The sequence below is a fragment of the Mchenga conophoros genome, linkage group LG17 (assembly GCF_057382185.1).
Source record: "Mchenga conophoros isolate Kocher_MC1m ecotype Shallow Benthic linkage group LG17, M_conophoros_male_GT1.1, whole genome shotgun sequence".
NCBI lineage: Eukaryota > Metazoa > Chordata > Actinopteri > Cichliformes > Cichlidae > Mchenga > Mchenga conophoros.
Window position 1 is genome coordinate 9,441,741 of NC_140542.1, and position 12,024 is coordinate 9,453,764.

Sequence of the window (12,024 nt, forward strand, 5' to 3'; positions counted from 1 at the left end):
TTCTAACATTTGTATCCAGATTTATTCACATAAACACCAGCGCCTAATAAAGACATATTTGAAAGAAAGGCAAGAGAAAACGGGTGTTGAAGTCCACAGATATCTGAGAATAAAAAAACATATAAGGCACAATTCTACTTCTGTCCCGTATAAAAAGACCCTTTAAATGAACCAATGACCCTCAGATGAAATCCCTTATTAAAAAGTCAAACCTCTCTCAGATGTCACACAATGTGTAAATACAGTATTGCACTTGTTTGTTTGTTTTAGTTTCTTTGGATTTCTTTGTGAAACAGTTTTCCCACCACACGTGGGACTTGGTCAAATTATTTTTGATGATAAGAAGATAAACAAAAAAACAGAAGATTGCAGCAGGTGACTTCTTGGACTTTTTGATTAAATATTAGAGTAACGTTTCTATTCAACAATTAAACCAAAAAGAAATTACCCTGATAAGTGTTCTTGGTTTTCAAAGCCAGAGATGAACTGATCTGAAGTAGATCATGAGGCTTGTTGGAGTACATAAAGCTAGGAGTGCACAATCAACACAACCAACATTTGGAAACTTTGTAGAGATCTTCCTACTCACTGTCAGCCCTGCGTTAGCGCTGCAGGATTTTCTTTGTATGAGCAAAGGCCTGCGGTCTCAGTGGACTGCAGGTAAACAAGGGCAAACAACATATGTAAAAAAGGAGGGAGTGTTTTGAAATTTAAAAAAAAAGTTGGGTGCACCTTTTCTTGCACTTGTAAACACATGCGGTCACTGAGAACTCTGCTGCCTACTTCTGAATACCCAGACCAGACCGCATGTACTCGTACACCACGTAGCTAATGCTGACGGCTGGTATGACTTTCATGAAATTGGGCAGGATGCCGCGGTAAAGTCCAAAGAAGCCCTCCTTTTTCATAATCTTCTTCACCATCAGATTCATCGGCAGCTGCTCTGAGCCCTCAACAGAAGCTGAGAAAAGAAAGGTAAAGCCAGATGAGTGAAGAAAAAGATCTCCTCATGTTTAAAATCTCTAGATTTTAGAAGTATTGGCTGCTTATAAGCAGCATATGTTTGAAATTAGCTTAGATTAAAGAACTGAAAATTGTTTTCCAAGTGTAAATGTTGATGACTTCAGAATAAAGCACAAAGTCCTCAGTTAAACCTCATAACCACGGTTTTAAGGTTATTTAACCCCCTCTGTGGACAGTTTTGAAGTATTTCTTTTATTTGAATGATACCTCATTGAAGTTAAGAGACAAATGCAAAATAAAACCTATTCCAGTATATTTATGTGGATACTTTTTGGTGGCCCACCATGTTTCAGGTGTTTTATATATCATCATTTGGAAGTCTTAAATTATTTAAACAGAACTTCTAAAGAAACAATAATACTTGACATATTTTACAGTGCTATTTTTTTTTAAATTGTAAAATGCAGAACCAGTTGGTAAAAAACAAAGTAGCCGATACTGCTAATCAAATGCACTTGATTACTAATCATCAGCCAGTATGAGCACCTGTATTAAAGCAGAAGTTTTGGCAGTTAACACAACGCCAAGGAGGAAAAACATCAGCAATGATCTTAGAGATGCAACTGTTGCTGCTCATCAGTCTGAGAAGGGTTATAATCATCCTGCAGTGAAAAAGATTATCCACAGAATGTATGATGCTCAGAGAAATTGCAAAAAAAGAGCAAAACCTTACGAGAGCTGTGCACAAATGCAGCAAAGCTTAATGACGAGAGACTAATGAAATCAAACGGAAAACCTCAAGCACTTAAGACCTGTTAAGAATCAGGTGATGTTTTTTAAATCATGTTTTTAAATGATGTCCTATAAAAACTTGGGGCTTTTTTCACATTACTGCAAGTAAAATTTAGATAAAGGGCTTGTTTATGATATTTTGTACTCTTGTAGTTTTACTTTAAATGGTCTCAGCACTCATTCAGGTCCTTTACCGTTTCCTCTCTTGAATACTGAAGCACATGCATGGCTCAAATGTCTAATAAACAGAGTAGTTATAAAGAACTCACATAGATTTATTAATTTTCCATTTAAGCAGAGATTTCATGAAAAAATCTTGAATTTCCTCGTAAAACACTTTATAATCTCTGAACAACTCAGTGGCATTATGGTACTACAAGTTAAATGCAAGCATTAATAAAGGGGGCTATTTCTTTAATAAGGTTTGGTTCACCGTACCTTGTGCTTGCATGCGGGTTCGGATCAGAGCCAGGGGATAGCTGGCCAGCTGGCCGCAGGTGCTGGAAATGGTACCACAGCCCAGCAGCACCAGAACCCCTGGATTGGCTGTGTCTTTGGCATAGTGGGACAACCAGAAGTTCTTCAAGCTCTGGTATGGAATACACAGGAATGAATGACAGATGAGAGTGAGGGTTGATGCATAATATTTTGCAAAATCAGCACACAAGCGATGCTTAAACAGATTAAAATGGAGTTTTCTATGGAAGCATAGTGTTGTAGGTGATTCTGAACCTTCCGAACATTTTTCCAGACAGGAATGATTCATCAGGATTTACCTCATACACTGCCAGATCTATCCCAGCGTAGGGGATAATGCCCAGAATATTGGGAATGTAGCCCTTGTAAAATGCCTTCACTCCCTCATTCTTCAGGACTTTCTTGGCACAGTCAAACATTCCCGAGTACTGTCCAGTTTTCCTTAGGGTCATACGGGTTTTCATCACCTGAAGAGACAAAGATGATTAGTGTGGCTGTTTTACATCAGGCTGCACGTTTGACTTAACGTGTTACTGCATCTTTTATGCTACTGGATTGGTTAAGACATCTAAAATTTGTTTGGACACTAAGATATGATCAAACAAGACACATGAGGTAATTAACAAACCAATAAAACTGCACCATCTATAATGTGGGTGTATGCGTTAGTCCCCGTAGAGAAATTACTCCTCTGCATTCACTCAGTGAAGAAGTGGGCAGCCACCAATGGAGCGCCCAGGGAGCAGTGCGTGGGGACGGTAACTTGCTCAGGGGTACCTCAGTGTAGCCGTTCAGTGGATTCCAACCCCCAACCTTCCGATCATGAGGCAACCACTTTACCTACTGAGCTATCCCTGCCCCCATGTGTCTCCATATTTGATATGGAAACTTGCTTGCCCCTCCTGTGGTGCCTCCTCCTGTTACTATCATCCACACGTGCACTCTTTATGCATCTGTGCTGTAAAGACTACACTTCCACTCACCTCCATGGGGTAGATGGCAGTTTGTGCGGTGGCTCCAGCCAATGATCCTGCCATGAACCTCTCGTGGGACTTCACCTTACCCGGTTCACTGGACAGCAGCTTCTTATACTGGTGACACGGGAACATGAAAACCGAACGGCTCAGCAGGATCACACATCAGTGACAAAAGTGAGTGCTAGTGTTAGTAGTTCTCAACATGTAACATTTAACGTGAACATAAGCTGCGATTTATACTGGAGTCTGTAAAGAGGAGGAGAACTTACCTGTTCATAAGCCATGAATTTAATGGCTGTCTCGGGGGCGATCTTCATGACATTGATACCATTTCCTCTCCACAAAGAAGCCACCCCTCCTTCTTTTAGCATTTGCTTAAAGCCGCTGACCAGGCTGATTTTGTTGGTTGTAGAAGCGTGCACCTGGGGGAAAAAGCACTTTTAAGTTATAACTAAGCAGCAAGGGCTCGAAATTCAATTGCTGAAATTCAAAGTGAGCATCAGAATGGAGAAGAAGGGTGATTTAAATGAGTTTGAATATAGTACAGTGGTTAGCATATAAGCATGGATCCACGATGCCATGAATCATTGGGTCAGGCTGGTGGTGATGGTGTAATGGTGTGGGGGATATTTACTTTGGTACACTTTGGACCCATTGCTACCAATAGAGCTTACCTGAGTGCTAATGGTGGCCATTTCCATCCCTTTATAACCACCGTGTACCCACCTTCTGATGGCTGCTTCCAGGAGCATAATGCATCATGTCACTAAGCTTAAATCAACTGGTTTCTTGAACATGATAGCAAGTTTACTGTACTGATCACAATCCAATAGAGAGCCTTTTGGGGTGTGGTGGAACGGGAGATTTGTATCATGATGTGCAGCCGACAAATCTGCAGCAACTATGTGATGACGTCATGTCAATATGTAGCAAAATCTCTGAGGAATGTTTCCAACACCGTGCTGAATCTTTTCCATGAAGAATGAAAGCAGTTCTGAAGGGAAAAGTGAATCCAACCCAGTACTAGCAAGATGTACCTAATAAAGTGTCTGCTGAATGTATTTATATGGTATTTTTTAAAAACAGGATAACCCAAACTAACACAAGACCAGCATTTTGAAGCACACTTATCACCACATGGACCAATGCACACATTTAGTAAAAATCCAGTTCCTGGAGAAAAGGACCGATGAACAACCCAACAGGAATTTTATAAAATCTAAAAGAAATCTTGACCCACCTGCATGAACACCTTCATTCTGTCCAGAGGGGCGGTTCCTGTACGGGACACAGCACCCGCCACTGCTCCTGCAGACAGCTGCTTCCACCACAGACCTGTCGTCTTCTCTTCCTCTGTGAACTCATCTGGGATGGTGAGGCTGTCACCAATGTCCAAAACCTACACCCAATACAGTACAATCAAGTCACAGTCAAAGAGACTGACGGCTGAGAATAGACTGTCTATAAAAGATGCACATAGCCTCTGGGACAGTCTTAATCCTGTAACCTCTGTAATTATTAGTAGAATTATTTATTATTTACAAAAATAAATAAAATATTCACTCTTTAAAAAATAGAATACATTTATCAAATAATAAATCCAACATATATTTATTAATACTAAAAAATAAAATAAAAAATACCCCCATTGCAGTTCCACCTTTAAGGTCCAGTAAGACCATAAGTTGCTCCTGACCTTTTCTTTTCCCAAGCTAACTACTCAGTTATAAGGTGTTTTTTGTTTTGTTTTTTCACAGTGAACAAGTACCGGTAATGCTCTTTGATAATTGGGCTCGCTTGCTAGCACTGGCTAATTAGCGCTATCCCCTTTTCCAAAATATACAGAAAAAAAAAATCACGGAAATGGCCAAAATGTAAAATAAATAAAGGCTTTAACACAATCTAATGACATGTTGGCTAGGTCAATCATTTGGATACTATGCTGTTACAGTAAGTTTGTCAAAGAAAGCTAAATAGTCCCTGAAAGCTGGTGAAATTGCAGATTTGCGTGTGATACTACTGTCAAAACATAAGAGCTTTATTCTATATTCTGATTTTGTCTCTTACACTACCATTTTGAATCCTTTTAAATGCAGTTTAGAAGGAAGGAAGAACCCTTAAAGGCCCTTTCTGAACTGAGCGGTTTCTGTCACACTTCAAGCCTTATTATAGAACAAAATGGTTTGCATCAGAAGTTAGTGAGGGTGGTTTCTGCCTATGCAGCCACCCTTTGGAAAACCCAGGAACTATTTTAGCAATCATTAAACCACGTCTTTATTAATAAATGTAAAGGTGTCAAAACTAGACTACTCTGCAGATGAACTTTTAGCTAAGCTGGGCAGCCTCATAACCACACATTCCCAGCTTCACCTTAAACGTAATGCCTAGAAGGATGGGACACATGCCATATCCTTATCCAAAACTTGCATAACTACAGGTCCATGCTGCGAGATCAGTTACATCACCGCGCGTCACTGACGTAAAGTTGCCGTTTTGAGATCACAGATGCAGCAGGGGGGGGTTTGGTTTTTGTTTTTTTTTTACTTTTACCACTGCAGTAATGTATCAGCCTTTTTTTAAACAAACCACAAATAACAAATCTGCCCCCTTAAGACATTTTTAAGGCAGGAGTTGACGGCTAACATTAGTTTTAGTTTTATCTGCAAATAGAACACTGTGTTATAAAATTATATTTGGCTAGAAATTTGCCTTGGCACCCTTGAAGCTTATATTACCTGTGCATTACGTCAGGTATGATGTGTTTTTAAAGAATGCTAGTCAGCGGCTGGGCCTCTTCATACCTGACATGATGTAAAGGTGAAAATATTAACTTGTGTTCTCCGGTGGACATAATTGCTACACTATTTCTAAACTACCTCAACCATGCCTCAGCTAAAGATAATAATACTTTTACCCATGACCACATGACAACCAAAACTCAACATCTGAATACAAGAACCTACCATGTCCACATCCACCTCATACAGCCAATCATCTTCCAAGTCGAGGAAAAACCAGCTTTCCTGACGTTGCTGTTGCTGCTGGTGAGGCTGCAGCAGAACCAAGGCCATCTCAAGCCTTTGATAAGGCTGCTAGCTCTAGCAGTTCTAACAAAGGACAAAGTCCCTCCTATAAACACCAGTTCTCAGACCCGTCAGGATCCTTCACACGATTCTGATCAAGGGCCCAGACAGAGGTCGACAGTCCGCAGAGCAACGCACTAAATCCAAAGAGCTTCGGCTTGAACGCTGGAAATAACAAGACCTTGTCATTGCCATAGATGCTCCCAACAAGTCATCAAGTCTCACAGACGCATCATCTCGGATTCTTCTCTCCTGTTCCTTTCTAGACTAAATAGTCTTCCTCTCACCTCCTCCAGTCCTCCTAAATGATACACTAATCCACCCACAGCTCAGGCTGAAATTAGCTCATCTCTGCCAAGCTTAGAAACCAAAGGTTAATTAGACTTCCGAGCTTATGCCAGTGAATGAACTCAGCGAACGCTAGAGATTAACCACTGACTGAAAGTGGACGCTCCTCTAGCACGCAACTGTACTTAAATATAGGCAGCAGCCCTTCAGGGTTTGATTATTCCCTGATAATCTAATAAAATGTCAGAGTTTCATGTTTGCTCCATTCAAGAAGATTTCTTTTACCATTCAGAGTTCATTTCATTCACAAGTGACAAATTCTTCAGACTCCTCCCCCCTTTCATCTGCCCTGGTCATGAACGAATCACACTACTCATCTGTTGCCAAAATTCCCCCAAATCCGTTATTGTGTGTCACCTCTCTGTGACAGAAGCCTGCACTGCAACTAAAATATTAACAGTGTGCAGAGTTTAAACTTCAATATATATATAGATTTTTATTTTTTTTAATTGTATTTTTACCTAAAACACACACCAACCCATGTCCAATAATAATAAGAAATACGGCGTCTTCTGCAACAAAACCAGCCATTGAAGTAGTGCAAAACAACACCTGGAATTGCCTGCACCAGCCACTGCAACCACACCAACTACTCAAACATCAGCAACAACTGCAACCATCTGAAAGTAATGCCAACTACTGCAAACAAAGCAAACGCTAAAACAACAGCGACACATACAGCATAATGTAGAGATAGTGAGTAGCACTCCTTACCGTGGTGTGCTTCCAGTAGCGGACGATCTCCTGCAGGTTGGTGGCTGGGTTAAACAGGAAGTGCTCTCGCCATTCATTCCAGTCCACAGTCATGGTGCCATCCACATCAATACTGTAGGTTAGATGCTTTTTTATTTATTTAAAAACTAAACCATTGAGGCTGTATACTTAATATGCCACTGCTCTACTTTCATGTTCTGCTACTGTCCTCACTGGCCCCTCCAGCCCCACTTCCCTCATCAGTTACTGCATTTTGTGTTTACTTTAGTTCCACTGTTATGTGTACTCCTGCACATGTGCAGCTTCAAGCTTTGCTTATGCAAATCCTGTGCATTACAGTTCAGTCCGTGCTGCAGCATGAACCACAACTGACAACTGACTGTATTTATATGTATTTACTGTTCTTTGTGTGTGTGTGTGTGTGTGTGTGTGTGTGTGTGTTGATATTTTGAATATAAAATAATGATAAGATAAATATAATTAATATTTTAAAAATAACATGATAAATTAACGCACATGCTATAATACGTGAAGTGAGCAAGCGTGCAGGCCTGGCCAAAACCACCAGTAACATGTTTTTTTTCCTAGTTTCTGTAAATAATGAAGGATTTATGGAACAAACTGTAATTCTGATAAACACACAGGAGTTTTCAGAGTTTTAATCAATACCAGTAGTTCTTTTATTCTCACTAAACTGCTACTGTGTGTTAAAACCATGTGTTACTCTTTCTTTACATCCAAATGTGTAGTGAGTTTGAGTATCAGCATGACATTAAACACACCAATAAACATATTCTGACTGACAAGACGTGGCTTGGTCCAAAGTCAGCGACCAGCCGTGCACTTGCAATTCGAAAATATTATTTTCTGGTGTCGACGCGCCGCGTCAGGAGTGTAAAACATCTTGCCAGCTCCTTATCATGTGCACTCACTCCTCTTTTCAGCCAAACCACACACTGAGCCAGTTATCAGTCGCTCACACGGTTCCCACCTTTAACTTGCGGCGCGTCAGGCTGCTTTCTTTCTCGTCTTGCTCGGGACACTGCTGTAATAAATAAATAAGCTGAAATACCTTTGAAGGATTTTCTCTGCATGCTCTTTGCTGATTTCCAGCCCCAGATCAGCAAGTGACTGCCTTATCTCCGTAATGTCTATACGACCTGTAGAAAGTAAGCATTTATTTCTACTTTTTCTCTTTTTGTGCATTTTCAATATTAAAATGTGCTACATATTAAAATGGCACCGTACCATCTTTATTTTTGTCCAAGCTCTTGAAGGTCAGTTGTAATTTCTTCTCATGTTCTTTCAGGTACTTGGAGAACTCGCTGAAGTCGAGCCCCTCATCTTTGTTTCTGTCTCCAGAAGAAATGATTTTCTAAAGGGGGAAAAAAACACACCCACACACAGAATATTAGCAATCATTCTGCTTCGTGTTGCCGTACCTCATTTGTTTGCTGCAGCCGGGTGTTTGACCTCCTCATAAGGCGGAGGGAGAGGTCTGGGTTCTGCTGAGCCATAAGGGGAGTCTTCCATCTCCTGCTCAAACAGCAGCTGGCTGATTGTGGCGGTTGGTGGCAGAATAACGCAGCAAAATGCTCCTTTACTTTATCTCAACTCACTCTCTGTGTTTTTAGCCTTCTGTCTGCCCGAGTTACTGCCATTGCTTTCACAAGTGTTGACGATGTCCCAAGATCAAGACAAAAAAAATCCATTGTTTCTCCAGGCTGAAGCGAATTAATGGAAACAAAAATAACGCCTGGTACCAAATCTGTTATGAGCATTGGCTCTTTGTTAAGAAGTAAACCAGCAAATGAGAACTGTCAGTATGTTTGTATGAGAGCACAAAGGAGGAGAGCATTATAGTTTTGACAGATGAATTTTTGCTCCGAATGAGGGCACTGACCAAATTAGGTTATCTGTCTTACTACCCATTTATTACACAGTTATGTGCGGGGAATGTGCAGTTGTTTGATTAGTAAAGGTGGGACCTTCCACTTACAGTCTCAGCCCACAGTAAAAGTTCACCTTTGAGACAGCTTTAAAAATTCTAGAGCAGTTTTTTTTCCAATCCCTTCAGCTCTTTACAGACGCCTGGGTGTCCTGAGTGCCATTCCAGAGTTTGTCTTCACTACTCAATCTGTTTTCAAGAAACTGAAGAATATACTTTTAAGCCATGACAACAAAGCATGCACATGGAAATAACCTCTCACAGATACTGCACTTTCAGAGTAAGAGCAATTTCAGCAGCTACACAAAAGTGACTGTTTGTGACTGTGGAGGAGAGCTTTAGTGTTAGTTTAAGGACAAGACTGCTGTCAGATCTTTTGGAGCCTGTTGTGCAGGTATATGGACTTAATTGCCTTGCTCAAAGAAAGGAAGGGCATGCAACAATATTTAGAATCTAGATGGCTTAAGAAATGCTTTTAACCCTAACTAGGCATGGATAAACTTGAAAAACAAGTACTTAATAGTATGTCTGTGAAGGTTCTCAGTCATCCAGGTCATCGTATTCTAAGGAGATTGGAAAGAAAAGCGTCTGGACTTTTTTAAGTTTCTTGAAGATGTTTCACCTCTCATCTGAGAAGATTCTTCAGTTCTAAGAGCAAGAGCAAGTCCTTAAAAGCTCCCAAAGCTTCCTAGGAATTTGAACTTCTGCTGATGAGGTGCCGTGGGAACTTTTACTTTTTCCAACTTGTGAAAATATTACTGAGGCTGCACTACACCGCTCTCGCTTTTATCTCTGGCTGAACTGCAAATCTTAGGTGTCTAGAGGTCCAAAATAACCTGGGGTGTAACAATCAGCTGATGAGACGATTATGTTATAATTGCACTATTTTGTCAGTCAAAAAAATTAGTACCACGTGCATCCTCTCAAAGACAGACCTTTGCCTGCGAAAATCGGACACTTGGTTAAAAGTCAGTGTAATGCGCACAAAAAATAAGAATCCAGTCATCATAAAGATCGGTAACGAAAACAAATAAATAACCTTCTAAGAGTCAATCTGACTGCACTTGGCTGCTCTGGCGGCTGTAATTTCACTTCTTTTAAGGTTAACGCTGCCGCTACAAGAAATATTTGTTGTGGTTTTCTCTCCGTATTTGGGATTTCTGCGCACTCCTGTTTGGATCCGTTACTCTACCTGAGCTGCCCCTTTCTCAGCCTTGATGCCCATAGCATCCAGGCCTGCCTTCAGCTCGGACACATCCACTTTTCCATCCTTGTTAGTGTCCAGCTTGGCGAACAGCTCTTCGTATGCTTTCGACGCATTGTCAGCGCATCGACAGTCCGTAAAAAAGAGCTTCCTCGCCACCTGATACATCTTAAAACTATAAATGAAAAACGTCGCAGGCCTGTAGAGCTCCACGCACACACACACACTAACAGAAACTGGGTAAGCAATCTGATGTGGCAACTGATTCCTGTGGCTTGCGCTTCTGGTTTCAGGACTTCCGCGGTGTAGCCTAGGGAAGTGATAGAAAAGTCCTTATGGGTCGGCGTCGGTGTAAAGTCCAGCGGGCACACGATAATGTGCAGATTTGGCCAACAGAGAGCTTTTTGCGGATGAGGTAGGAGCGCTGTACAGATCGGTGGAGGGACTCGGTTGACTTCGCCTTGGGAGACCTCCTCTTTTTAGTCCCCACACGCACACGCTCACGGAGACACACCCTTCAACAACAACACACGCGCACTGCTCTGTTACTACTACTCATGGGCGGCATTTCAACATTTCCTCACAAGTCAACTATAGCTTTTTCTCATCCTCTCAAGTCTTGTCCACCTTTAGGCGTTTTTACTTGGTTTGCTGTGGTGGAAACGTCCCCACGCGAACGCACGCACGCGTTCAGACTGTACAGTAGCCTAGTGTGCAAGGATCGTCATCCTGTACCCATCGGTCTGCAGTACAAAGTCGGTATAACTTATCTTTGTCTATCCGGTGAGTCATACTCAAAAGAATCCGGCAGCTGTTCTGGGCAAAATTAACCCCATAAGCTTGTAATTGCCTCAAAGCACGGGAGGGGTGCTCTTCAAGGCCACTTTGACATATTTTGTTTAAATCTTTCAGAGAAATTGTACATCTTCATGTTTAATTGGACCTTCCTTTTCTCTCATCCTGCTTGGGAACAGCTTTTTAACCGCTACTAGGGATGGGAAAAGTTTCTAGAATAACACATATGCTGTTAAATTGTGCAAGTTGTGCAACAGTTTATTGGCTGTACAGTTCCTACGATGTACCACCAGATGGAGACAAACGTCAAATAACTAAACAGCAGCTGGTTTTGCTTTCTTGTAGTAATCTGTCCAATCAGTGCTGCCGAAAGAGGAGGCGGGCTTCGGTTTGCAACAAACATAAAGCTGTTATCCTTTCACATCCGGTTAGTCATCAATAGCTTCAAAGTAAAATAACCAAGAAACAAAACGGCAACAGAGAAAAGGCTGACATATTAAAAAAAAGGCAAATGTTTGTGTGCTCCTGGGAATGAGAAAAGAGGATTTCTTAAATAAAGTGTTAGCTCTTAAAAACAAAAACAGGTCTTGGAATTGAAGCAACACATTTATTTGAATTTTAAAATCCCCGCGGATCATCAGAATCGCAAACACACACATCCACATATAAGCTACAAGATCTACAAAGCACTGTTTTACTGTTTTACTTATTATTGCTTTCTTT

The 12,024-nt window shown here is 41.1% G+C and overlaps 1 protein-coding gene across 2 annotated transcripts; it reads right to left on the reverse strand.

The window, feature by feature from the left end:
* Window positions 1-11,212, reverse strand: LOC146555060 (mitochondrial adenyl nucleotide antiporter SLC25A24-like). 2 transcript variants are annotated; one of them, XM_085251332.1, is made up of 10 exons: window positions 10,495-11,212; window positions 8,603-8,729; window positions 8,427-8,514; window positions 7,355-7,466; window positions 4,450-4,608; window positions 3,479-3,631; window positions 3,216-3,323; window positions 2,532-2,699; window positions 2,194-2,344; window positions 1-961 (listed from the first exon to the last, which is right to left on the reverse strand). In XM_085251332.1, exons 1-10 carry the CDS (start codon window positions 10,672-10,674, stop codon window positions 780-782), a joined length of 1,428 nt encoding a protein of 475 aa, XP_085107458.1. In that variant the 5' UTR covers window positions 10,675-11,212; the 3' UTR covers window positions 1-779. The 2 variants fall into 2 exon arrangements, with proteins under 2 accessions (XP_085107458.1, XP_085107460.1); XM_085251334.1 differs by lacking the exon at window positions 10,495-11,212 and adding an exon at window positions 8,828-10,459.
* Window positions 11,213-12,024: the final 812 nt, after the last annotated feature.

Excerpts from the sequence above, each read along its gene's own strand:
- LOC146555060 (XM_085251332.1), bottom strand. The coding sequence starts at position 10,674 with ATGTATCAGGTGGCGAGGAAGCTCTTTTTTACGGACTGTCGATGCGCT. Across the intron at positions 4,609-7,354 it reads GCTACTGGAAGCACACCACG|GTTTTGGACATTGGTGACAG; the intron begins GTAAGGAGTGCT and ends TATTGGGTGTAG. Across the intron at positions 962-2,193 it reads AACCCGCATGCAAGCACAAG|CTTCTGTTGAGGGCTCAGAG; the intron begins GTACGGTGAACC and ends TTCTTTTCTCAG.